General features: G+C 36.9%; 2 protein-coding genes across 10 annotated transcripts in view; both read right to left on the bottom strand.

Moving 5' to 3' along the window:
- adcy3b (adenylate cyclase 3b) overlaps positions 1-5,488 on the bottom strand; it is a 45,614-nt gene extending 40,126 nt beyond the window's left edge. The window contains exon 1 of the mRNA XM_068215702.2: positions 5,013-5,488. The gene's annotated coding sequence lies outside the window, so the exon portion shown is untranslated. The remainder of the gene's footprint in view (positions 1-5,012) is intronic.
- A 3,110-nt stretch (positions 5,489-8,598) lies between these two features.
- Positions 8,599-26,373, bottom strand: part of batf (basic leucine zipper transcription factor, ATF-like) — a 76,208-nt gene continuing 58,433 nt past the window's right edge. For 4 of the 9 annotated variants that reach the window (XR_012395632.1, XR_012395631.1, XR_012395630.1 and 1 more), the window contains 2 exons: positions 9,897-10,897; positions 8,599-9,583 (listed from right to left, as the gene is read on the bottom strand). Coding sequence is in view for 5 of the 9 variants with exons in the window: in XM_073932883.1 (XP_073788984.1) it covers positions 10,694-10,897 (204 nt within the window). In the remaining 4 variants the exon portion in view is untranslated. Of the gene's footprint in view, positions 10,898-26,373 lie in introns of all 9 variants that reach the window. The other 5 variants (XM_073932883.1, XM_073932882.1, XM_073932881.1 and 2 more) reach the window with 2 other exon arrangements.

The raw sequence follows: 26,373 nt of genomic DNA, 5'->3' as shown, positions 1-26,373 counted from the left end.
CAAAAATGCTTTTAAATTTCATCTTTTAGTTCGGGCCCAAATAAATATTTGTTGCGGTTTTTAATCGTTGAAGTTCATTTGATTGACTATTTCAAAATCAGTGGATATTATCCATGCAGTTATTGGCTAAAATTGCTACTTTTTAGGTGGTTCATTCCGCTGTGGTGACCCCGGATTAATAAAGGGACTAAGCCGAAAAGAAAATGTATGAATGAATGAATGTTACTTTTTACTGTCATTCAATGTGTTTTGGTCATTATCAATGCACTGTCACTTTAATTAAGCGGGAGCAGCACAGCAAAAATAGACCCAGCACCGAAACTAACAGGGCACTGCTGCTTCAGCGATGCCCATGCTCTGCTCTGAAATCTCTAATCTGTTGACATGGACGTCAGAAAACCACGCTCTGCTCAAGCGCTGCTCTCGCAGGCAGTGTGAAAGAGGCTTTAAACTCGCTTGGTCCTTAATTTGACAACCGTTTGTTTTGATCCAGGAATGCAATGCCTAGTTCAACCACAGGGTGTCAAACTTACATACTGCACCTTTAACTGTAAAGGTTCAACTGAAATCAAATGAAGCTCCAAGAACAATTTTGTGCACCAAAAATGCAAAAAAATCAACAACAAAAAGCTTTGGAGAGGAGAGGGTGCACATTTACTACAGACTACAGACATTACGTCGTATTCTCGTTAAGCCCGGCTTACACTAGATTTTAGCATGTCAGACTGCACGCACATGATCCTTGACACACTGGAAGATCTGAATTGTCATAAACAGTAAAGATGCTTCACACAAGAACATGCAGGAAAACTCACAGAAAGTTTGACGTCATCAATACTTTTAGTAACCCATATTTTGACATTATACCTACAAGGCAAACATAAACAATTTGTAGCTGCAATTTTGCTGACAGCGTGCCTCCATAATAAAAAAAAAAACAGATCAGAGCTGTTTTGAGATGTTTGAGAAAGTTCAGCAGATTCAGCGCTCCTATTGGTTCTTGAATTGACACTCGTCGTCACTGAAGTCACACTACAGGACAGTGTCAATAATTGTTTGACAATGAACTTCATTCATTAATTTTCCTTTAGCTTAGTCCCTTTTTTAATCAGGGGTCACCACAGCGGAATGAACCGCCAACTTATCCAGCCAATGTTTTACACAGTGGATGCCCTTCCAGCTGCAACCCAGTGCTGGAAAACACCCACACATTCTTATTCACACATACTACAGCCAATTTAGTTCATTCAATTCACCTGTAGCTCATGTCTTTGGACTGTGAGGGAAACCGGAGGAAACCCACACCAACAAGGGGAGAACATGCAAACTCCACACATAAAATACCAGCTGGCCCAGCTGGGACTTGAACCAGCGACCCTCTTGCTGTGAGGTGACAGTGCTAATTACTGAGCCACCGTGTCGCCCCCACACACAGAACTTCATCGGAGGGAAAATCTGATCGCATGGCAATTAAGCATTGGTGAACATCTCATGCAGCTGACGAGAGGACATTTTAGCAAACATAGTCATTTTAAAATGTTTTGTAGCACAAAAGTGTTCATATGATTACAGCTCAACCCCTGAAGCTGAATGTTTTGACAGTGTTTTTGGCTCCTTTGGACCCTTGCTGTCTATGAAAGATGAGGGAGCTCTCGATTTAATCTAAAATATCTTCATTTGTGTTCTGAAGATGAACAAAGTTCTCAGGGGATTGGGACGGCATGGTGGTGAATAATTAATAACACAAACACTAACACAGAATAACCTACTGATAATTTAATTATTTAAAGGGGTGGTCCACTACGATATCATACTTTAAACATTAGTTGATGTGTAATGTAGCTGTGTGAACATAAACAACATCTCTGAATGTAAGACGCTCAAAGTTCAATGTTAAAAAAAAAGACATTGGCTATTACAGAGTTAGCTTAGCAAAGCCCACAGCAAATGAAACTTGAGGAGTACAAAAAAATACATCCGGGTCAGTGAGATCATAATCTCTTCAGGTTACGAGCATACACGTCATGCAGCAAAGGGGCGTGGCCACATGTGCTGTAATGTTATAACAAAGACGTGTCCTGGAGCCGATCCGCGAATCACAGCACATTATGTTAGCTGACCAATCAGAGCCTCTTGAGGGCGGGCTTTCAGAGGAACTAGGAAATATGACAGTCGTTTTCATGTTAGCTGAGCTGTATATGATCAAAATAAGATGTATGAACAAATAACCTGATTTTCTACAAATAAAGCATGAGCAGACATTGCTTTGCATCTTATAAACACAACAAAATCTTAAGAATACACTCTGGACCACCACTTTAATGAGTCACAAACATAAATATTAATAACTAAATTAATATGAAATAAAAAAAACAACAGTTTTATAACTTATCAATTTAGTCCTAACTTTTCAACTACTTCTTTTACTTTATGCAAGCACACAAAAATCGGTCACGATCAAAAGTTGCATACCAGCATGTAACCATAGCAACAGAACACCGCTCGCATTATTTGATGTGACTGAATTTTTAGATCTTTATGTTGTACAATTAAAATTTGACGTCATATTTGGAATTACTGTATTATTCATTCATTCATTCATTTTCTGCCGCTTATCCAGGGTCGGGTCGTGGGGGCAGCAGACTTAGGAGAGAATCCCAGACTTTACTCTCCCGAGGCATTCCCATGCCAGCCGAGAGACATAGTCCCTCCAGCGTGTCCTGGGTCTTCCCCGAGGCCTCCTCCCAGGTAGGCATCCAGGAGGCATCCGAAACAGATGCCCGAGCCACCTCAGCTGACTTCTCTCGATGTGGAGGAGCAACAGCTCTACTCCAAGTTCCTCCCGGGTGTCAGAGCTCCTCACCCTGTCCATAAGAGTGCGCCCTGCCACCCTTCGAAGGAAATTCATTTCGACCGCTTGTATCCGAGATCTTGTCCTTTCGGTTATCACCCAAAGCTCATGACCATAGGTGAGAGTAGAAACGTAGATTGACAGGTAAATCGAGAGCTTTGCCTTTTGGCTCAGCTCCTTCTTTAACACAATGGACCGGTACATCAACCGCATTACTGCTACCGCTGCACCAATCCGCATGTTAATTTCACACTCCATCCTTCCCTCACTCGTGATCAAAAACCCCAAGATACTTAAACTCCTCCATCTGGGGTAAGGACTTTCCTCCAACCTGGAGATGGCAAACCACCTTTTTTCAGTGGAGCACTATGGCCTCTGACTTGGAGGTGCTGATTCTCTTGCCAGCTGCATCACACTCGGTAGCAAACCGCCCAAGTGCATGCTGAAGGTCCATGTTCGATGAAGCCAACAGAACAACATCGTCTGTGAAAACAGAGATGAGATCCTGTGGTCACCGAATCGGTCCCCTCCAGCGCAAGGCTGCGCCTTGAAATTCTGTCCATAAAAGTTATGAATAGAATTGGTGACAAGGGGCAGCCCTGCTGGAGTCCAACGTGCACTGGAAACAAATCTTATTATTTGGTTCGCATTGCTGACTTATTGCCGGCAATGCGAACCAAACTCCTACTCTGTTCATACAGGGACGAGACGGCCCTCAACAGATCGCCTCTGACCCCACACTCCCCGATCACCCTCCACAGAATACCACGAGGGACATGGTCAAATGTCTTCTCCAAGTCCATGTGGACTGGTTGGGCATACTCCCATGAACCCTCGAGCACCTATATAAGACATTTATTATAATTTGTAATTGACTTTATGAAGAAAAAAATATTTAGTTTATATATTTAGTTTTTGTCACCACAGGTAAGGTCAAATCACACTAAAAATATCTGCTGTTTAGTTTAATGTTATTATATTGATCCCGAAATCAACATGCGCAGAACATGCAAACTCCACACAGAAATGCCAACTGACCCAGCCGAGGCTCGAACCAGAGACCTTCTTGCTGTGAGGCAATCATGCTACCCACTTCGCCACCGTGGCGCCCCACATATTAACATAGCCTACATTAAAAAATCAAATATGATATAAGAATATAAACTTACCACTATATGTTATAAAAACAAAATAACATTACATTACAAATAAACCTGCGTAACGTATACAGTATAGTCAGCTTTTGAAGCGGATCAAAACTTTTTATCATAGTTGTCCTAAAACCATTTTACATTTGTCCTAAAATAAAAAAGCAAACATTTTTGATTCATTTCAAATGTTGACTACTGTATACTGTCTCTGGCAGCCATTTTAGCAGGGTAAAGACAAGGTTGGTGTTGCTCCAATTTAAGCATAACACCACCCTCACCCTATTGCAAATTTGGAAAATAAATAAATAAATAAATTGTTATGTGAGACTATGCTGGTAATTTTGTTAAAAAGACAGATCTTTCTGAAAAATTGTGAACATATTTTGCTGTAGAACAGTGCCAATACACTGAAAATGTTTCTGAAAATAATTTAGAAGTTGAATTTAAACAAACAAATTTAATTTAGTAATGTTCAACTTAATTTGTTTGTTTAAACTGAGCCCAAACAAATTGCTTAAAAACCATTTAACTTTAATATTTAATTATAATAATATAATAATTATAATAATTTTATTTAACAGTTATAGTAAATAGTAAAAACAAGGAATCGTCTTTGAATCATTTTTTTTCAGTGTATATGACTAGTTTTAAAATAAATACAAAATACAATCTAAACTAAATAAAAACACAAAAAATATAAAAGTACTTTTGTTTGTGTAGGGTTTTATCCATTTATTTTTACTAATATATATGTGTTAAACCTAAAACGCAATGCAATGGAAAAATTCTAATAACAGCTGAAACACCAGTAAACATTAATGCTGACAATTTCTTAATATTAACACAGTACGTTGTGTCCTACTTCCTTTTTACATATTTTTAAACAGTATAAATATTGTGCATGACTGCCAATTTGAAATCACTTTGATTATATTTCTAACATTAAAAAATACTAGTATAAATGTAAAAGTTTGTCAAATTTATAAGCGTATAAACAATAATCATCTTACCTGATTCAGTTGGAAACTTGATGTTTTTAGTCCACCCTTGTTACTGTGGCCTGTTCATCTGAGCCCAAACAATAGCTGTTAAATGAAAACAGACTGAAATCAACCAACTACTCCCTCCATCAAGAGCAAATATTCCATCTTTGTGCTGTTTTAATTAGTCTATCTGTCATTGAAGGTGCTCTAATAATCTTCATGTAGACAGTCAGTCTACAAACTAAACAACAAACGTCATTTCTTTCTCTCTCTCTTTTTTTTCAGTCAGTGTTGCTGTAACCAAACCCAGCTCTTTCCAGGTTGCTACACTGCGTTCTCTTGTGAGTATAAAACTCGAGGGAGCTACAGAAATGTGTTGTCTCATTACGTTTTCCAATCTATAATAAGCTGTAATGAGCCACATATTTGAGGATACTGTTTATGTTACCGCTCATGTTGTTTTCTTTTACAATCAATATTCAAAAACCCTTCTTTTAAGGGATGATTTGAGTTTGTGATGATGATAATTTAAGGCAGGGGTCACCAAACTTGTTCCTGGAGGGCCGGTGCCCTGCAGATTTTACCTCCAACCCTAATCAAACACATCTGAACAAGCTAATCAAGCTCTTACTTGACATACTTAAAACATCCAGGCAGGTGTGTTGAGGCAAGTTGGAACTAAACCCTGCAGGGACACCGGCCCTCCAGGACCAGGATTGGTGACCCCTGATTTAAGGGATGGTTCACCCAAAAATGAAAATGTTCTGTGAAAGGACTCATTAAATTACAATAAAACATTTTAGATGTTAGCTTCAGTTAGTTTTAAGGATATGTATTAGCTAGTGTGCTTCAAAATTTGTGTTTGGTAAATATAAACCTGATATAAACATCCAAAGCTTGTATTTTTTCACTTCCGCCTAAAAGGATCAATGTTTTTTTCACGTCACCTCATACTTCAGTTTTAATCAATTCTTCTGACCAATCAAATGCTCTCTAGTGTCTGACATGCCCCGCCCCTTTCAAGATGCCTTTAATTTGATGCACTTGAGCTCAACCACTCTCACTGGCAGAGATGTGATAAAAACTAAACGCTATTGGCTGTTTTTTTTAAAGGGGAGGGGCTACTCTATGTCCCGCCCTCTCTGTGCATCATTTGAGATTATGTCTAGCATTGAATTAAAAAATGCACATTTCACAGCAATTTCCTCATCCTCAGGCCATTCAAGAGGCTTTTCCCTTCTTTATGTGAACATTAAAGGCACAGTATGTAAGATTTTCTTTTCATTAAAATATCCAAAAATCACTAGTACAGTGCTGTATATTTTGCTGAATTGTGTACTCACGTTATCCTAAATGTTAATATTCAGAGAAATTAGCAATTCTAACTAATTAGCTTTCAGCAGGAGGATGCATAGGATGTAATAAAGACCACAACCCCCATGATTCCTCACAGTGTCATCAAACTACGCCTTTGTTTGTTGTGCATGTGTGCCCTCTAGTGGCGAAATTTTTAAATGAGGGTTTTCCTCTGAAACTGTGGTGGCATTTAAGAGTCAGAAAAACATTAGCAAAACAAAAAACAACCTATGACTGTTGATGATGCTCTGAAGTCTTATGAAGCAAAACATTCAAGAAACTTAACAGAGGATGTAGAATAGATTAAAGCTAACAATGTTGTAAATATAATAAATGATTCTTGCATAGACAGATCATTTAATGTTCTACTAAAGATCCCATGTGCATTTTGAATGGCCTGAGTGTCAGTAGATTAACAACACATATCCATTGTAAGGGAAGTGTCACCTTTATTATGTTACATCATAAAAAAAATCCATACAGGTGTTCTTTGAAATATTAGTCATTTGTGCCATGCTGGTGGTCTCGTCCTTCTACTTACCATTTATTGTAGGATCCCACATAGTTCTTTGAGGTAACATGTATGCAAATAGATTGGTTTTGCTTGCCTGCAAACAACTTTTACAGTTTCCTCCAATTAAAACGGCAAAATGTCTCTGCAGAAAAACCAGAGTTCTTAGAAAATGTAGCAAAACAGTTGTTGAGGACAGAAAAAAACATTTTTAATTATCAAATATCTTTTTAGACATGTTTTTATTCCTGCAAAAACTTTTTAATATTCTGAAGAAAATCATATTTTCCACTATAAAGAACCTTTTTCTAGGATTGCTATTCTCATGGTCACTCATAGAGGGCAGCAGAGTTTTTGATTTAGAGGAAACGCTATTAGCAAATATTGTTTGATCAAAGAAAGTGCTTAAAAGTAACTGTTATCTGAAAAAGAAATCTGTTTTAAGAAAAATCTGGGGGAAAAAAAAACATCATTATGAACATGTGAATTGAAAATGCAATTTGTATATTTTAGAATGTGGAGGAAAAAACAAAACAAAACACAAGTGAAAGTTTATATAAAAAAAGGAAAATAATATGAACATGGAAGGAAGAATATTTTCACTTTCAATTAGTCTTTTGCGTCTTTCCTTTTTACGTGAAGATTCAAAGGCATTAATATATCCTCTCTACACTACTTTACAAGTTTCATGGCAGCAACTCAATGCATTTAGGCATGTAGACATGGTCAAGACGATCTGCTGCAGTTCAAACCGAGCATCAGAATGGGAAAGAAAGGGGATTTAAGTGACTTTGAACGTGGCATGGATGTTAGTGCCAGACGGGCTGGACTATTTCAGAAACTGCCCATATACTGGGATTTTCATGCATAACTATCTCTAGGGTTTACAGAGAATAGTGCGAAAAAGAGAAAATATTCAGTGTGCGGCAGTTCTGGGGGTGCAAATGCCTTATTGATGCCAGAGGTCAGAGGAGAATGGCCAGACTGATTCCAGCTGATAGAAAGGCAACAGTAAGTCAAATTAAAACCAAGGTCTGCAGAAGAGCATCTCGTGTCCGTCCAACCTTGAAGCGGATAGGCTACAGCAGCAGAAGACCACCGGGTGCCACTTCTGTCAGCTAAGAACAGGAAGGTGGGGCTACAATTCACTCAGGCTCACCAAAATTGGACAATAGAAGATTGGGAAAACGTTGCCTGGTCTGATGAGTCTCGATTTCTGCTACAACATTCAGATAGTAGGGTCAGAGTTTGGTGTCCGAAACATGAAAGCATGGACCCATGCTTCTTTGTATCAACGGTTCAGGCTGGTGGTGGTGGTATAATGGTGTGGTGGATATTTTCTTGGCACACTTTGGGCCCATTAGTACAACTTGAGCATCGTGTCAACGCCACAGCCTACTCTGAGGAATATTTCCAGTACCTTGTTGAATCTATGCAACGAAGGATTAAGGCAGTTCTGAAGGCAAACAGGGTCCAATCCGGTTCTAGTAAGGTATAACAAATAGTGGCCAGTGAGTGTAAATACTAATGGTGCATATTAGGACTGTTTATGGCATAAATTACTTAGGGCCCCCAAATCCGCCCCTGCACATGAAGATATTATTTTTTATAGTCATTACTTTACGAACTTAAGACATTTTGCTATGATTATTTTAATTTGTGGAAAAAAATAAAGGGTTTTAAAACCCACTGAAACCCTTGAATAGCACTGTTTAAGTAAAGAGGACACTGTGTTCAAATACATGATTTGTGTCAATATCTTTTATATTTATTGTTTTATTTACTTCACGGGTGATCACAGAAGATCACGGATACAAATTTTTCCCTCCTAAACAACCGAGATAAAATGCAGCAGTTTTAGTACAACTTTCGAACATCTCAACGCGTTCAGAATAAAAACAATCCGCTAAAATTGCATGTATAAAGTACATTCAGAACGTTTGACCAATTCAACATTTTAAATGAGTCATAATAGAAAAACATTCACACATAAACATGTGAGGAGGATACACAATCGACATCATTTTCTTAAGAATTAAGTCCAGTCATCTCATAAAACATTTCACAGAAATAGAATAAACTCGACGATCATATGAATCAGTAGACTGGCTTGTAATGAAATCTAAACTGAAAACATTCATTGTGTCATTGCCATGCACCTTTGCGAGTAGCCAACATTTAACACTACATATGCTTGCATTATACAGACATGAGATTTTGTTCAAGGAGTTGGGAATATATAACTAACTTAAGACAAAAAAAAACAACTAAAAATGATAAACAGTGGCTAAAAAAAGTATTGATCATATCAACACTTTTCTCAAAAAATATGTCTTAAGGTGCTGATGACTTGAAATTTTCACCAGATGTCAGTAATACCAAAGTAATCCATGCATGCGAAGGCAACAAAACTAACTAGTTTAAAAATTAAGTTATGAGTAATAAAATAAAATGAGGGAAACATTTTGAACACATGAAGAAAGTGAGGTGGTGTAACGAGGCAGGGAAAGCCCAGACAGCAGCTGAAATATCTCTGTACACATGCAAAGACAACAAAACTAATTCATTTTAGAAGTTATGTGTAATAAAATGAAATGACAAGGAAAGCCCAGACTGCAGCTAAAATCTTTCAGTACACTGTTAAAAATATATATGTTAATTAACAATGTTCGTATTTTGTGATTCACAGGTGTTTTTGCTTTATTTATGGTTGTGAATTGCATTATGGGACCTTGATCTCTGCCACTTTAGATGTTAAAATTCAACTCCACACTTTAACAAAGTGATTTTATTGACATTTTAATAGTTTATAATTTGAGATAATATAATGTATAAGAAATAATGTATCGAGAAATTAAATAACAGAAAATATACAGGCAATAAAGTGAAAGGGTTTTTGTAGCATAATTTACAACACCAAGACAATATATCACTTTAAACTATTAAAAATGTTAATAAAAGTCATTTTTTCATTCTTGTTAAGGTTAAAAGTTGTTGAAAGAAAGACCAAGGCCCCATAATGCAATTCAAAAGCATAAATAAACGAGAAGAAAATAAAAACATGAATCACAAAACACGGACAAATGCTAATATAGAGATTTTCAGCTCCTCGTCAGTGTAATTGAATATTAGCTGCTTTAATCCAAATACCTATATTACCAGATGATGAATATGAAATCAGGGCGGACTTTATAATAAGACAATAATCCCAAATAAAGCCAATAAAACTCTCAACTGCTTTTTAGAAAAGAAGTTAAAGCTGCTAGAATGGCACAACCAGTCTCCTGATCTGAATCCAATTGAGAAGTAAAGATCAGAGTTGATAGACAAGACCCACAGAAACATCAAGATTTGAAGACTGTTAAAGTCTGTGAGCAAAATCACACCTGAACAATATATGCAGCTCCATTCTCCATACAAGAGGAGTCTTGAAGCTTTCATTTTATATAAAGTGTTAAGTTCATTACATTTGTTCAGGAGTTCTCCTTCTGTCATTCCATTGTAATTGCACTTAACTAATTATTAAGTTTTGTTTTATGTTTGTATTGTTTGGGGTTTTTCCAAAACTCTGGTGCAATTTCATGTCAACAGCTCCTTTAGAAATGTATTTAGCAGAAACGAAACATAACTTGTTCAATACTTTTTTTAACTAACTAAAATATCATTGTCACAAAATCGATACATCTGGAGGATTTTGTTCTATTCCTTTGATACTCAATGGTTGTTAAGATCACTTAGATGCCTGCTGATGATGATGACTATGTACGTGGTTTTTAACTCAACCAAAGTTCATTGACGGGACCGGGCGGGTTCTGTGCGGGACTCCGGCGGCCTCTGGCGGTCAGAGTGGGTAGTGCGGCACGCTGATGTGCTGGTGGAACGCTCCGTGGTGCGCGCCATACAGCAGCTCCGGGGACGCGCCGCTCAGGCCCGTGCACAGCGGCTCATGGTTGCTCAGGACGGTAGACAGATATTTGGCCTCTTCTGTGAGTCTCTTCACCTCTTTCCTGAGCGCTGCGTTTTCCTTCTCCAAGCTTTCACTCTCCTATAACACAAACAGAAAACAGAGGACGGTAATAACACGATCTAGGTGAGAGAAAATCTTTGTAAAAACTCTGAAGAATACTGTAAAAATGTTGGGTTAACTCAACCCAAATCTGGGTGTAATGTTGTCTAACCCAACTGATAGTTATTATTATTATTATTATTATTATTATTATTATTATTATTATCAAAGTAATAGGACTACATTTAACCCATTGTTTGGGTTAGTCCAGAGTTTAAAACTAAAAAACTACAGTATACTACAGTATTTATTACAGTTATCCATTGAGTTCGTAACCTTGTGCTGTAGCATTCATTAACAAAGTGTTATAAAATCTATAATATATACAGTATATTATATTTTACTATAGTATGATTCAAAACAGAAGCCTATTTACCTTAGTATTTTTTCATGTGGGAGGACTTAAATTGTTTTGTCCTCTAGAGGTCACCATAGTTACAAATAAAAACAACCCAATATGACATTTATTTTTATGACCTTTATGAACGTTTCATAACTGTAGATTAGTGATTAGCCTGTATATTGCTCATTCAGGTTGTCACAATGTACATTTGTTAAACTATAACATTCTTATTTAAATATTCATGAGATTAATAACATTGATTGGTCGAACAGGCACAGCACTTGTATTATTCAACAGTTACTGCTTATCCAGCAGTGAAAGTGTTTGTCGTATGATATTAATATAATCTTATAGTTTATCTTCTTAAAGTTGATTATTTAGTGTCTGTACTGAATAATAATAATAATACATTTTATTTGTATAGCACTTTTTCTACATACACGCAAATCAAAGTGCTTCACAAACACCAAACAAGCATTAAAGGGCCATGAAACCCCCCGTTTCAGCAGGATGTTTTCACACCTCTAGTTTGGAAAAAGTCAGGAAAGTGGGTGTGTCTAGCTCTGTTTGGGTGGGAGTTTCGGGGGAGGGAAAATGGGCAGGGTTTGAATTAAAATGGGAGTTGCCATTTGTGCACGCGCTTCTGAACGAGGAAAAACAAACACGCACGCAGGGGAGAAAGACAGTGTGTTTAATCACGGTGAAATGTTTGATACCGCACGTCGTATTGGAGAAAAAAGCCTCTGCATTTCTCTGCAACTCAGATGCATTCAGTAAGTAAGAAAGCCGTGCGTGTAGACTATCCTGTCACAAAATGTAGCGAAAATTCAACAAGACGGTCAGCAAAAGTTTGCTTACAGTGCTCACGTGTCTATACACAAAGCAGCATTTACAGCGGATCTTTCAATATTGTAGTGATATTAACGAACTGTAAACTAAGTAACTTGAAAATCATTTTGACTAGGGTCTGTCTTTAAACACTGAAAGAGCACAGCTGACCATACGAACTATAACTTTGCCATCTGAATGAACAAAGAAAGGGCGCTGATCGCACACACTTACCAAATCTGTAGACAGGATAATCAACACATACTGGAGCTGCGTCTTTTTTTTAAAGAAGACAAGCAGCAAATCCAGATCTCACCATTGATGAGAAATGCTCTTGAGTAAAAAATGTTCCAAACAAACGCATTTCTGCCGCACGTACACGAATCCACACGTGAGTCCAGCAGCGCTCTCATAGAAAGAAAATGAAACAAAACCTTCACACTATGAAAGCAACACTGGTGACCCGTATCTCCAAACAATTCTTTTCCCACAACTTTTGGCAACAGGACCTGTCTCTCTCTCTTGTCTTTCTGCCGTCTGAATATATTAATGAAGCATATTTATGAAGTTGCAGCGCATACATAATGGCGCGCGCTGGTTGGTTTGAACCAAGCCTTACTCATGAATGAATGCAACACACTCAGAGACGTAATACGGGACACCCTGGTACAGACATCCAGTCTACACGCTGGAATACACGCTAAGATTTCTTGGCCGTGACGCAGCTTCAAAAATTCGTTTCAAACCGGAAATACGAATTTGCTTAAAATAAAGCAAAAACAATCAATTTTCACTTTTTAGTGAAATATATGTGTCCTAATAGTGTTTTAGCAGTGTGGGACACATATACGACTGTCAACAGCTCAAAAAATGTGTTTTGGTGTTTCGTGACCCTTTAAAATCAACCACATGAAAAATGTACAGACAAATACAGCATAATAAACAACAAATATATACTCGGATAAAAGCATATACAGTTGAAGTCAGAATTATTAGCCCCCTTGTATTATTAGCGCCCCTGTTTTTTTCCCCAATTTCTGTTTAATGGATGGCAGATTGTTTCAGCACATTTCTAAGCAGAATAGTTTTAAAAACTTATTTCTAATAACAGATTTATTTTATCTTTGCCATGATGACAGTAAATAATATTTTACTTGATATTTTTCAAGACACTTCTATACAGCTTAAAGTGACATTCAAAGGCTCAACTAGGTTAATAAGGTGAACTAGGCAGGTTAGGGTAATTAGGCAAGTTATTGTATGATGATGGTTTGTTCTGTAGACTATCGACAAAAAAGAATTGCTTAAAGGGGCTAATAATTTTGTCCCAAAAATGTTTTTTTTTTAATTAATAACTACTTTTATTCTAGCCGAAATAAAACAGATAAGACTTTCTCCAGAAGAAAAAATATTATCAGACATACTGTAAAAATGTCATTGCTCTGTTAAACATCATTTGGGAAATATTTAAAAAAAGAAAAAAAATTAAAAGGGGGCTAATAATTCTGACTTCAACTGTATGTACATGTGCATATATGCATATAACCACATAATCACACACACTATAGTCCTCACATACACCTACACAATATACATAAATTGCACACACTTCACAAACTGTTGTATTCATACGCAACTTTAAAAAGATGCGTCTTAACACGCTTTTTAAAAACATGAATGCTGGGGGATTCTTTCACTTCATTTGGGAGACAATTCCAAATTTTTGGAGCATAGTGACTAAAAACAGTGCCGCCAGATCGCATCAGGTCTACAGAGTGAAATTTTTAAAAGTCGAGCGCTAGAAGAGCGTAGCAAACGGTTTGGATTATATTTTGATGAGCAGTCAGAAATGTAAGAAGGTGTCATGTTGTGTAGTGCCTTATAAACTAATAAAAGAATCTTAAAATCTATCATTTGCCGGCAGCTAGCTCTCTGCAACTCTCACATGGTCACCCACGGAAGCTAAGCAGGGCTGCGCCCGGTCAGTACCTGGATGGGAGACCACATGGGAAAGCTAGGTTGCTGCCGGAAGTGGTGTTAGTGAGGCCAGCAGGGGGCGCTCAACCTGCGGTCTGTGTGGGTCCTAATGCCCCAGTATAGTTAAAGGGCCATGACACCCCCCACTTTCGGTTAAAGTCTACTTCAGAATTTTTTCAAAAGATGCATGATTAATGTGCGTGGAGCTCCGCGAGCATCGGGCAGGAGTGGGCGTGGCCAGCAGGGGAGAAGGGGAGCGAACAACTGTTAATGTCAGTTAGTTCACAAAATGAGACAAACCATGAGGAGACGCATGAGTTTATAGTTTACAAAGTTAAAATGCAAAGAAATGAACAGTGATTTAATGCCCTGCTACATTTGTTATTCGTAATTTCATATACAGACAACCACAATTTATATCATTACAAAGATGTGTGTTCATGTAAACACTATAAATGAGGACTTCTCCCTCAATCCCCGTATCCAGCAGACTCAGTGCAGCAGGTCTCCTGACCTGTCTATTTTAACCATTAGCCCTGCTGGTAATCTGGAGGATTTAGGCAAACACAGCAGCTCGGCGATGTGTCTGAATGTTAACGAACTCCTGATAAAACACAGCGTCCGCCATTCTCTATATCTCGTGCTGCTCTCCCGACAAAAATGCTAGCAGCACACACACAGCTTTGCTGTAAGATCGGCCCTGACAAGATCGCGGGGGAAAACATGCAACAAACCCCGTGGATCATGGAAACAAACACATACGAGCCTTCATGACTGTGCCGTGGTTTCCGTGTCTCTCAGCTCGGGCTTGACACTGTCAGGTCTGGCAGGTCTCATGAATAATTAAGCAGCCGGCTCTTCTCATAGGATAAGGAAACTCCGCTATGAATAATAATGAGAAACCGACGCATCATCATTGCACTTGCAGTACTGCGCTACGTCGCCGATTTTGATCCCTCCCCAAAAATCATTTTAAACCCGGAAGCTGAAATTAGCTGACAAAAGCTCAAAATTATCCAGTTTTCCCCACAATTAAAGCTGATGGGTGCTAACATTGTCTTAACTGATGCTCAACACACACAAATCTGTTAATATAAAAAAAAAGTTCTCCGGGGTGTCCTGAGCCTTTAAGGGGAGGCTATATTGCTCAGTGAGCGCCGTCTTTTGGATAAAACGTTAAACCGAGGTCCCGACTCTCTGTGGTCGTTAAAAATCCCAGGATGTCCTTCGAAAAGAGTAGGGGTTTCACCCCGACATCCTGGCCAAATCTGCCCACTGGCCTCTGTCCATCACGGCCTCCTAACCATCCCCATATTCAATTGGCTTTATCACTGTCTCCTCTCCACCAATCAGCTGGTGTGTGGTGTGCGGTCTGGCGCAAAATGGCTGCCGTCGCGTCATCCAGGTGGATGCTGCTCACTTGTGGTGGATGAGGAGATCCCCCCATTGTGTAAAGCGCTTTGACTGCCCAGAAAAGCGCTATATAAATGTAAGGAATTATTATTATTATTTGGTGCAATGGTAACCAGTGTATTATCTATAAATACCAGTATCTATTAATGCTGGTGTGATATGTTCTCATTTCTTCAATTTCATCAAAACTCTGGCTGCTGCATTTAGTTGCAACTTCCTTATAGATCTCTTAGGTAAACCAGTATAAATAGCATTGCAATAAACAAGCCGAGAGAAAATAAAAGCATGAATTAATTTCTTAGCATCATCAAATGATAGGAAAAGTTATGAATCTTAAAACGGTTTGCTTTATGATTGATATTTGTTCAACAACACACTGTACAGGGCTCTGTGTAAACTGTTACTGTTCACCACACCATTTTTTACTCCAATTGTGAAAATGTTTGATAATTAATGAGGTTAGTATGATTTGCTTAATGATTGGTTTTGTACATATGTAAATCTAATTGTTCTCATTTGCATATTCATGAGATCAGTAACATTTATGACCTGAACAGGCACACAATCCTTTTACATGAATGCATCAAATAATTCTTTGCAAATGTCACAATCTAATTAAATGTATGAAACTACATTAAGAAAATGTTATACACCGTAAATCTTCATATTATTTAATATTATGATATAAAATTATTGGTTGTATTTAAATAAATCGTATATTTCAAGTATGCTGCAAAATATGAACGCATATGGTGGTTTATGAGAGTGGGCGGAGCTCCACACTTTCTTTTCAACTCTCTGATTGGTGGAAATTCCAATACAGCATCATGGGTAATGTAGTTTTCCCACTATTAAACATTATTATTTAAAATAAGTTAACACAAACAGGTTGAACAAATACACATACAAACAATTAACAAACGCAAAGCTCACAACCAAGCTGACTTTAAAAGTTTATGAGTAATTGTTAAAGATAAATTTTCATTTGAAGAAAATGAGTGGAGGTTTTACTTCAATAGGCGGATTGTTTCGAACTACAACTGCTAATTCAATTGTGAGAATATTTGTAACACCTTTCTTTTTTCCTTTCAGAAGCTGAAACAAAGCATGCAGAACTTTCTGTGACTGTACAGAGAATATGAATAATTAATGAGGTAAGAACTCTTTGGCTTGTGACTGGCTGAACGACTCACACTGTAGGTGTTTTGCTCTACCGTTTATAATGTATGGTGATGTTGTTAAAGGGACAGTTCACCCAAACAAATTTAATTATCTTCAGTTATTCAAAACCTATGTGAGTTTCTTCTGTTGAAAAGAAGATATTTTGATCAATCTTGGTTGCTGAGACCTGTTTACTATGTCCCGATTTGCATGTATATTAATCAATGTGTGCACACATTTTGGACCCACATAGGCAAATAACACTAACACGCTGTTTAAATAACAAATGAATACTCTGCACCTTTGACTTTAGACCAACATTTAGTTGTTCAGTGGTGCAATCTATTTCAGTTTTCTCAAAATGGCGAAGCGTCAACAATGCACCTCTTTTTCACAGGGATTCAGTAATGCCGAGTTCAGACTGCATGATTTTCAAAGTAGTCGTGTCATGGATGTTTTCACACTGCATGACTTTCTGGGCTTGCGTTTCATCGCTGTTTTGATTACACTGCAAGATGGATCGGCGACGGGGTTTCACACTGCATGATTTCAAAATAGGAAGAATCAGCAACAACTTTGTCCAAACTACATCTCAACCAAAAACACATTGTATATCTTTTGTTATTAAATCCATGGCGAGAAAGACGCCTGTTACTGGGGTAAAAATGTACATATTTGCTCACCTGGGTTTAAAAGGAATTAGCAATTTCTTCTTATCTTTTTTCTTTTGTAACCTGGTTGTGGTATTGCTCACATGACACGTCAAACAGACACGGGTGCTCCTGCCAAATTTACACTAGTTTTCCCTCCATTTGGGTCCAAATAAACCGAAAATGAGCGCTTTTAACTTCTCCCCAACCTTCCGCTGGCCTGCAGGTACCCATGCTAGTGAATGCTGCTCTCTTATTGGCTGTAGGTGATCTCTGATGTTATTTTGAGGACATTTTTAATAACATATCTTTAATAACGTTACTTATTATAGCCAAAACAAGACATATTTAATCACAATGTGTTCATTCAGATGTCAGACCAGTGTTAAAACAAAACACGTTACAAGAACAGAGCATTTAAAAAGTAATGTCTATAGCTGCCTCACTCATTATCTAGACATGCTAGTCTGGAACTCTCACTGCTCCACAAAATCACTTGAAACCTCAATTCTACAACGTGGGGTTTAATACCTCAATTTGCTTAACTCAGGGTTATCCAAACTTGGTCCTGGAGGGCCAGTGTCCTACATATTTTAGTTCCAACCCCAATTAACCACACCTAAACCAGCTAATCAAGCTCTTTCTAGGAATACTAGAAACTTGTAGGCAGGTGTGTTGAAGTTGGAGCTTAACTTAGCAGGACACTGCCCCTTCAGGACTGAGCTTCGACATGCCTGGCTTAACTGTTTATTTGCTGAAGCTGTTCCAGAGCAATTCATAAAATGACCACTAGGTGTCAATGTAAAAGACAGGATTCAAAACGCTTCGATTCTTTAACGCATTTGCTTCAACTGTTTCACAAAGCCTCGCTTTGCCCACCACTATTTTTTAGAAAGCACAACCATTGGCAAAGAAATTGATTTGCTATTTAAACAAGGTTGCAGAGCAATACATAAGAATGACCACTAGGTATCACTGTAGAGACAGGTTTCAAAACGCTTTGACTCATTTACTTCGACTGTTTCAGTGTTTCATGAAGTCTAGCTTTGCCCACCTCTACTTTTCAGACAGCACACCCATTGACAGAAATGCATTTGCTATTTTTACAACGTTGCAGACCAATACATTAAAATGACCACTAGGTGTCACTGTAGAGACAGGTTTCAAAGCGTTTTAAAAGCTTCGACACATTTGCTTCGGCTGATTTAGTGTTTTAGGAAGCCTTGCTTTGCCCTCCACTACTTTTTAGACAGCACGCTCTTTGGCACAGAAATGCGTTTGCTATTTAGATAACTTTGCAGAGCAATACATAAAAATCACCACTAGGTATCACTGTAGAGATGGGTTTCCAGACTTTTAAAAGCTTCGACACACTTGTTTCGACTGTTTCAATGTTTTATGAAGCCTTGCTTTACCCTCCACTACTTTTCAGACAGCACACCCATTGGCAAAGAAATTGATTTGCTATTTAAACAAGGTTGCAGAGCAATACGTAAAAATGACCACTAGTTGTCACTGTAGAGACGGGTTTCCAAACTTTTCAAAGCTTCGACACGCTTGTTTCGACAGTTTCAATGCTTCATGAAGCCTCGCTTTGCCCATCACTACTTGAAGCTTCAATTCTACCACATGGGGTTTAATACCTCAATTTGCTTAACTCAGGGTTGTCCAAACTCGGTCCTGGAGGGCCGGTGTCCTACATATTTTAGTTCCAACCCCAATTAACCACACCTAAACCAGCTAATCAAGCTCTTTCTAGGAATACTAGAAACTTGTAGGCAGGTGTGTTGAAGTTGGAGCTTAACTTAGCAGGACACTGCCCCTTCAGGACTGAGCTTCGACATCCCTGGCTTAACTGTTTATTTGCTGAAGCTGTTCCAGAGCAATTCATAAAATGACCACTAGGTGTCAATGTAAAAGACAGGTTTCAAAACGCTTCGATTCTTTAACGCATTTGCTTCAACTGTTTCACAAAGCCTCGCTTTGCCCACCACTATTTTTTAGAAAGCACACCCATTGGCAAAGAAATTGATTTGCTATTTAAACAAGGTTGCAGAGCAATACGTAAAAATGACCACTAGTTGTCACTGTAGAGCCGGGTTTCCAAACTTTTCAAAGCTTCGACACGCTTGTTTCGACAGTTTCAATGTTTCATGAAGCCTCGCTTTGCCCATCACTACTTGAAGCCTCAATTCTACCACATGGGGTTTAATACCTCAATTTGCGTAACTGTTTTTTTGCTGAAGCTGTTCCAGAGCAATATATAAAATGACGGTGTCATTGTAGAGACGGGTTTCGAAGCTTTGACTGTTTCAGTGTTTCATGAAGCTTCGCTTTGCCCACCTCTACTTTTCAGACAGCACGCCCATTAACATAGAAAACCATTTGCTATTTAAACAATGTTGTGCAAAGCGTGAAAATGAAACCTGCGCCAGGCTAAAAAAAAATAGCAAAAAATAAATAAATAAATAAATAAAACACTTGCAATGCGTCGGGTGTATGATAAGGCTCAGTATGTGAACTTTTATTTACTTATTTTTTTTATTTGTCTATTATTTCCCAATCAGCTTTGAAAAGAATGACTCACAGATTCTTAAAACTTACACTGAACTGCATCATCCTAATAAATGTCCACAGGTAAATTTTAAACGAGCCACATACCTAATAATAAAGCACCATGTAAAGAGCATGTTAGTTGCTTGTTATGGGCCATTATTTTTAGCTACCCAAGGGAGACGTGACGATTCCCGATATAAGCGACATCAGTGCTATGCTTGCTATCTGCAGCTTGACTAGCCGCTCTGTTGCCTTCCAGTCACTGCAGGGTAAAACCCCTTCAGACGAGCGTCATTCAGCTTTATCTGCCCACGGCTGCAGCAACACCTTACCAGAAATGACAGCTGAACACTCCCCTCGCCAGCCCACGCTTCTCTTCAATCAAAAACACACCATTAGAAGACACTACAGGAAACGTGTCATACGAGGGAAATTTCAGCTTCCTGTTTATCAAGCATATCGCGAAAAGTGAAACCGCATACTATGCTAGCCCAGAGCATCGAGTCCCCCTCACACTGATGACTTCCTTAATAACACATTGAACATGCTTAACTTTGACAGATTGTGAATTATTTTAGCAACACTTTACATTAGGGATTTTATTAGTTGTATTTACTGGCATGAACAGACAGTTATCTATATATTTATTATTATACCACAGTGTTTATTCATCTCTGTTAATGTTATTTGATTAAATAAAGTCATTGATTGTTAGATTGTTAACTCGCAGTGCATTAACTCACTTCTAGATTTTATCAATGCATTAGTTAATGTTGAATCACGATGAATAAATGTTGTAGATATATTGTTCGTCATTAGTTCATGTTAGTAAATACATTAACTAATGAATCTTTATTGTAAAGTGTGAACATTATTTCATATCTTTATTATTATTAATATTAAATTAGATTCAAATAATGTGAACTATCAATGTGATGATATAGCATCAGCAAATAACAGTGCTACTTTTAAAAAAAACTAATAAAGAAGCAATGACAACAACTTTAAAAAGCTACTAAAACTATAAAAGGGCTTTTGTTAGTTTAAATAAAGCGTTAATAAAATATAAAAATGAGATATTTATCTATTAGCATAAATTATTATTATTGAATCTTTTAATATAAGAAGAAACCTTTTATTTAATGCCTTAATATTGAACTGAAATAAGCATGTTTAGGTATTAAAACGAATATAAAATTAATTATCAAAATTAAATCTGAATGTAAATATTAAAAAACTGAAACAAAGCTGAAACTAAATATACATATTAGATAAATATTTATCTATTAATGATGTATTATTTATTATTTATTTAAATTTTTTTACTATTAGGTTTAAAAATGTCTCTAAAATAAATGGCTAAAATAAATCAGTTGATGCATTAAAATAAATACAAAATTACTCAAATTATATCTATGCTAAATGTTAATATATAAAAAAAACTTAAAGGTGAAATAAAATATACATATTTGGATATTTTCAAAATAATGGTGTATTATTCATTATTATTATTATTATTATTATTATTATTATTATTATTATTATTTTACCATTATGTTTTAAAATGCCTCACATTTAACTGAAATAAATCAGTTAATGCATTCAAATAAATACAAAATTATTAAAATTATATCTATGCTAGATGTTAATATGTAAAAAACTTAAGGCTGAAATAAAATATACATATTGGATAAATATTTACCAATTAATGATCCATTTTTATTCATTATTAATATTAACATTTAAACTTAATATTAGAAGAAAACTTTAAAAAACTGTCTTGGTAATTGACAATACATAAGTTTCAGTATTAAAATGAAAACAATAATGATTAAAACTAGGGCTGGGCAATATGGCGAATATGTAATCTCGATAATTGTTTTTTATATTGATTCATAACGATATATATTTCGATACAAGTTAATGCTTCCATATTTTAAAGAGTACCCCAACAATGACAGAAGCCACAAAAATTAGAGGGTCCATTAAACGGCATAACTTATTTTCGGCTGATAAATTTTCAATGGCAGAAAAAAACACTAAATTAAATTAATTATTTATTTATTTATAATAAATATCTATAAATTAAAGCAAACTTAATATATTATTTAATTATATATATATATATATATATATATATATATATATATATATATATATATTATAAGGGAAGTAACTGTGTACACATTAGCTAAGCAATTTACATGACATTTACCAGATTAAAGGCTTGAGATTAAAATACTAAGCTTTATCAGTGTAACACGCAGTATTTATATCTGATGTGCGACCTGAATTTCTCAAACGCAGAGCAACCGCAAAATTCAAAAGATATCTGTGCTTCCTGATAATCAGATGTGGCTGTCAGGACAGCATCTCCCACTCTGTGTTAAACCAATAGAGTTCAGGGGAACTTACATGAGGTCAGTGTGTGTGTGTGTGTGTGTGTGTTATCAGATAACTGATACTAAGAATTACAAAAGGGGCTGTCAGGACTGACAGCGGGTCAACTTGCTAATCAAACCAGTCTCTTCCTGGAAAATTAAATGTCTCATCAGTTCACTACAAAATACGCAGTTATTTTCTGTGAAGTATGCAGGCCAGCCAGATCTCATTCTCAGAATAATTTCGGTAGATTCACACAGATTGTTAATGTATAAATATTCCCAGCAAACATCCAAAGCACTTCAAGTTATATATTATTTAGCATAAGAACACCAAAATAAACAACTAAAAATTATGATTTTTCGTCTTTGGGTAAAATAGCATGACTTTAAACATGTCAGACAAAAATCATGCTAAGTTCATAATATCTTAAAAATTCCTCTACTTTATTGAACCACAGAACCCATCATTTGGCTTCCCGAGGTAAAACCCTTCATATTCTTTCCTGGGAAAGAAAAGAAGGGCATCCGCTGTGGAAATCATATGCTAGAATAGTTGGCGGTTCATTCCACTGTGGCGACCTTTGAAATACAGGCTAAGCCGAAGGAAAATGAATGAATGATAAACATTTAAAAATAAACATGTTTAGAGGTTTTTAATTGATTCTATTGATTTTAGTAAATTGTTTTATAGAGTAATGTGTGTAGAAAAACTACATTCCCCATGATGCTATTCAGGGAAATCCACCAATCAGAGATTAGCTACACCCCCTTCTTTAAAACTGCAAAATACAGCGAGTTGACTGCTCAGCATGCTCTCATAATACTTTCAATGTTATTTCAATGACAAATGTCGTGAGCGCAGTATTACAAGTCGAGATTGCATTTATGTAATACGAGCATGCCAATCTCTTCGCTTGCGTGCCGATTTCCTCTGCTCGTGCACAAAACTTCTTGCACGCCCCCTCAAATACACGCTGCTCAACTGCAGATTTTCTTGTGCGCTCTCAAATAAACGCTGCTGAGGTGCAATTTAGTGTGTTTGTGTAGTGAGCATCCATCAAACATTTATTAGATTTGCTAGGAATATTTATGAATGTCTCCAAATAATACTTCCGGAAGTAAAGTGAAGCGGCTATAAACTCCAGCAAGATAAAGTCATATGCAGAGCCATAGACCTTCATCTATAAAGTATAGTTATGGAAACTGTGTTCATCCTAACTGAAAGCTACGTCATATCTGTTGGCCTCATGCAACTGTCAGTTATTCAGCATGTAACCTATAAGGGTTAAACAAATAACGCACAGCACTACTATGATTACAGAAAAGTTCTTGCTGTTACAATCCACTTACCTTTTAATAAATTTTAGTGTGATTATAATCCGCTTTTAAAAAAACAACAATATTATTATTATTATTATTTTGGTTTTGTGCATTTGATTGTGTTGAATTATTCATATGCTTGTTGGAATGGTTTAAAAATGTTTCTGTTGTATAATATGTATAAGGTGTTATTTTGAGGTTGTAAGGAGACCTAATTGAATAATATTAGAATGCAATTTAAACTGGTTTAGTTCTGTCTGATTTATTTTGTCTTTAGCTCTATAAGGGGTTACTAAGGTTATTGCACTGCTAGTGTATCAATATATAAGTTGGCACCCCTACCCAGTCCGATCGCTACAACTGAATGTTTTGAATGAGAAGCTGTAATGTAGCCATGGTGGGATGAATTTTGGTGTGGCGTCCTGCTATGGAAGAATGAATGTAGCGGAAACCATGTACATATTTAACTTTGTTTGTTAAACACAAAGATTTGTTTCAAAACTATTTCTAAATTCAGTTCTAATTTCCAGCAAACAAATAAATGAAGAATAATAACGAAGTGTGGTCTAAAAACTGAGTTATATCCAAACACACGTCCTGTTCTTATGCCACATATGTTGATGCAGACGTCTCCAAAACTCGACAGGTGGACAAATCTTTACTTGTTTTAAAACAAATATAAATATGCATATAATAAATAATACTGCTAATAATAATAACGTTATTCAAATGCAAAGTGTCATGAATAAACTAAAAAAAAAAACTCCTTTCTATACTGGAACACCCATGAGTCCACAGTGGAACAAATGGATTTGCTATTTAAACAACGTGGTGCAAAACATGAAAATAACAGATGCACTGGTCTGAAAATAGCAACAAATCACGCCAAACATATCTTGCACCTCAATGCACCGGGTGTATGATACATTTCTCTGTCATTCACAATAATTCCAGTTCTCTTTTTACTCATAAAAACCGGTTAAATTAAGACGTTTTGGCACATTTTCCTATATTTCTTTGCTTCAAGTCAAAGTTTGTTATGTACATTCCTGTGGGATAAAATATAAATACATGATATTTCAACTCCTACGGGAAAAATACTTCTGGAACTACTGAAGGTACAGAAGCCTATTGCATTTAAAGGAGTAGTTCTCTCAAAAATAAAAATGCTTAAACCTTTATGAATTTCTATCTTCAGAGCAACACAAATAGAGATTTTGTTAATAATTAAATTTTTTTCAATGCAACCATCATTCATTCATTTTCTTTTCGGCTTAGATTCTTTATTCATCAGGGGTCATCACAGTGGAATGAATCGCCAACTATTGCAGCATATGTTTTACACACACTATGGCCAATTTAGTTTATTCAATTCACCTATAGCACATGTGTTTGGACTGTGGGGGAAACCGGAGCACCCGGAGGAAACCCACACTAACATAGGGAGAACATGCAAACTCCACACAAAAATGCTAACTGACCCAGCTGGGGCTCAAACCAGCATCCTTCTTGCTTTGAGGTGACCACTGAGCCACCATATCTGGCTTAAAAAAGGCAAAGAAGCGGCATAAATATTCTGCATCATGTTCGAGAACAACATTTCCTTCAATACTCCCGACCATAACTCTCAAATCTCATCTTTTTTACTGTGGATAGTCAAACTTTGCGTGCCATTACTGATGTCTCACGGGTCTCATAACTGAACGTGACACGCAAGATGTAAATGTGAGAAAAGGTGAATAATAAAAAAAAAAAAACACCTTCTTCTTCGTTTCAGTCAGTCATGCAGGATTTAATTGGTGGGACACAACTTTCATTTTTGAGCGAATCACATCTTCAAATCAATAAAGCCGCCAACCTGACTTCCCCAAGTAGGCCATCTACTGAGTAGGGCATCCACTAAGTAAAACATATGCTGGATCAGTTGGCGGTTCATTCCGCTGTGGCAACCCCTGATTAATAAAGGGACTAAGCTGAAAAAAGAAAATGAATGAATGATGGTTCAAACTGCTTATTTAAAACAAGCTCAAACAACACAATTTCCTTGGTTTTTTTTGGGACAACTTATTTGTTTTATGTTCAATCCACTTAAATTAGCAGAACTATTAAGTTAAATTAATTCATCCATGTTGTCCCAACACAAATTGATTGCGTGGAATCCAGCGTTTTCTACAGTGCTGTCCAATAACTTGCCTAATTAACCTAGTTAAGCCTTTAAATGTCACTTTAAGCTGAATACTAGAGTCTTGCAAAACATCTAGTCAAATATTATGTGCTGTCATCACAGCAAAGATGAATGAAATCCATTATTAGAAATTAGATGTAAAATTCTCAGTTAAACAGCACAGAAATATTTGAAAAAGTACTAAAAAATTCACAGGAAGCCCAACAAGTTTGTCCTCAACGGTACACTTATACAAGCGTGACTGCACACAGGGTCTGTGGAGCCCTTGGATCATCATGTGCATGCGAGGAGTGAAAGGACATGAGTAATACCAGAGGGAAACACCCATTTGATACACACACACGCATACACACACACATATACGCTTACAAACACACACACACAGATGCTCAATGAAAGTGATGGAGGGTTTTGGCTTTGAGTAAGAGTCAAATGCAATCTAAACGATGCGACTGTTAGACAGGCGTGTGCTGCTGCTGCTGCTGCTGGAGTCACCGAACGCATCACGATTCCTCAAGCAGACTCACAATTCAGCCCTGCAGTTTAAGGACTGTTGTTGTTGTTGTTGTTGTTTTCTTGATAAATTACAGAGAATTTACTAGATGCGCGGCCGCTGAGCATTTCACCCACGCCATGTA

The sequence above is a fragment of the Danio rerio genome, chromosome 20, assembly GCF_049306965.1.
Source record: "Danio rerio strain Tuebingen ecotype United States chromosome 20, GRCz12tu, whole genome shotgun sequence".
In the NCBI taxonomy this organism is placed as follows: domain Eukaryota; kingdom Metazoa; phylum Chordata; class Actinopteri; order Cypriniformes; family Danionidae; genus Danio; species Danio rerio.
This window is presented reverse-complemented; position numbering and strand designations above follow the sequence as displayed.